Genomic DNA, 2,076 nt, shown 5'->3' with positions numbered 1-2,076 from the left:
AGTCTAACAAGTTATAACTTGTTTCACTGAGCAAAAATCTCACTTCCAAAAGGCAGTGGAAGCACCAAAATAAAAATCCTACACTGAATCTGATTTTAATCAACCAGGAATAAAAATGACAGGAATCTTAAAGGCTGAAACCACATTATCATAACAATTAGGAAAGCCTGTGCATAGTCTAATGTGTCCCCACAGCTTTACAGGGTAGGCTTCAAAGGGTTTGAAGAGGAGATTGGCAAAATTTCATGATATGAGACTCTAGAAGGAAATAGAGTCGAGAAGATCTAAAAAATTCCTGCTATGATATTGCATATTATTCTGATGCATAAAAAATGATAAGGAACCTAAAGCCAAGTAGCTGCCAGGATTCTTTCAGATAAACATATTTTAAAATGACATTTATGAGTATAGTTGACCTTGAACAAAATGGGTTTGAACTGCACAGATCCATTTATACGTGAATTTTTTCAATAAATACTGTAAATGTATTTTCCTTATGATTTTCTTAGTAACATTTTCTTTTCTCTAACTTTATTGTAAGAATAAAGTATATAATACACGTAACATATAAATATGTGTTAATCGACTGTCATTGGTCAGGCTTCAGGGTGACAGCACGCATACTAGTTAAGTTTTGCTGGGTCGCACAGATTTTCGAGGGCACAGGGGGGCTGGCACCCCTCACCCCTGTGTTGTTTAAGGGTCAACCGTGCTGGCTAAGTTCCTAAATGAGGCAAGGCTTCAAAATCATCCCCATTCTCTTCTTCTTTGGCTTCGCGACCGCCTTCCAGGTCGGTGGTGCGGGCCACGCCTTCTCAGATTACTCTGTCATCTTCACCTTTTTTGCTTCCCATTGACCGCGTTTCCCAGGGTCCTGTCCTCATACTTGGTCTCGCTTCACTCTACACATACTTCTTGGATAATGCCATCCACATTCATCACTTCACACACTCAAAACTCTCAAATCTCTGTTTTCAACCTGGCCATTTTCTTTGGCTCTCAGCCCATGCCTCTAACAAACTAGTTAATTCAGTCTGGATCTTCCACTTTGGTTGTGAGAACTAACCAAACAAAGAACGCATTGCCTGGATGCTGTTAATTTCCCCTCTATTCAAAGTATTCAAATTCAGGCCAACTACGAGTTATGCTACAAAGGGAACACTCGCCTGCTGTAGACCGATGACCTTCCCTTCGAGGTCCCTTCCAACCCCAACAGCGAGAAATGGCAACTAGTATTAGAATTTGAATTAGCAACTATTTCTTTATCTTCTTCATATTATATGTACAATATATGGCAAATAACATATGAGGCACTATTACAGTAGCAAGTCTCATTTGATTTTTAAAAAGTGTATTTCTAAAATATACACAAATAATACATCCCATTAATTTAAATCATTTTCATTTCAGAAGTCTTAGGAAAAATAAAGTGCTGCCAAAACAAATATACTTTCCTTTCTGTTCAATGACCCCTGACCTCCATATCTCAGATCCTGAGGGTCCGAGGACGGGCTGTCTCTCCCCACCCACGACTGTGTCCCTGGTGCCCAGGAGCACAGAGCGGGCATTCCATGAACATGTGATGGATTAATCAACGACAGGCAGGGAAAAACCTCTGCTCTTAACACTAGAAATAAAATATCTTTTGAGGCATGGGAACAGACATTTAATATTTCTGAAAAGATACTGCACTGCCTACTGTGAGATAATAACTTCTCTAATAAATTAAAAAAGTTAAAACTCAATGAATAGATTCAAGGATAACCTTCATGTCTCTGTCACATAGGTTAATGGTTTCAGAACCATCTGAGCAATGAAACAAAGGTGAATGAAACATTTAAATATATCTCCCCTGAAAAAAGTTTCTAAAGCGTCTGTCTAGTTTCTGCAAAATTCCTGTTATCCAAAGAAAAGTAAATGATTAAGTAAACAAACATTTATATGCTTTTTAAAGAGAATAACATTACTGATTACAGTTTAGGTAGTGAGTGTTAGGGCTCTAAAGCCACATTTTCTTACCATTTTGTTCTTACCTTCACAGGAACAGCCCTGTCTTATCAAACCCACCATCAAAGA

General features: G+C 38.2%; 1 protein-coding gene across 1 annotated transcript in view; it reads right to left on the bottom strand.

Annotated features, from left to right (window-relative positions):
• Nucleotides 1–2,076, bottom strand: part of CDC42BPA (CDC42 binding protein kinase alpha) — a 280,756-nt gene that overhangs the window by 67,330 nt on the left and 211,350 nt on the right. Inside the window, 2 exon segments of the mRNA XM_023531028.1 lie at nt 945–950; nt 2,034–2,073. Coding sequence (XP_023386796.1) covers nt 945–950; nt 2,034–2,073 — 46 coding nt within the window.

This window comes from Pteropus vampyrus, unplaced genomic scaffold (assembly GCF_000151845.1).
Source record: "Pteropus vampyrus isolate Shadow unplaced genomic scaffold, Pvam_2.0 Scaffold60, whole genome shotgun sequence".
Classification (NCBI taxonomy): domain Eukaryota; kingdom Metazoa; phylum Chordata; class Mammalia; order Chiroptera; family Pteropodidae; genus Pteropus; species Pteropus vampyrus.
The sequence above is the reverse complement of the archived record's forward strand: the minus strand, read 5'-3'. Positions and strand labels throughout refer to the sequence as shown.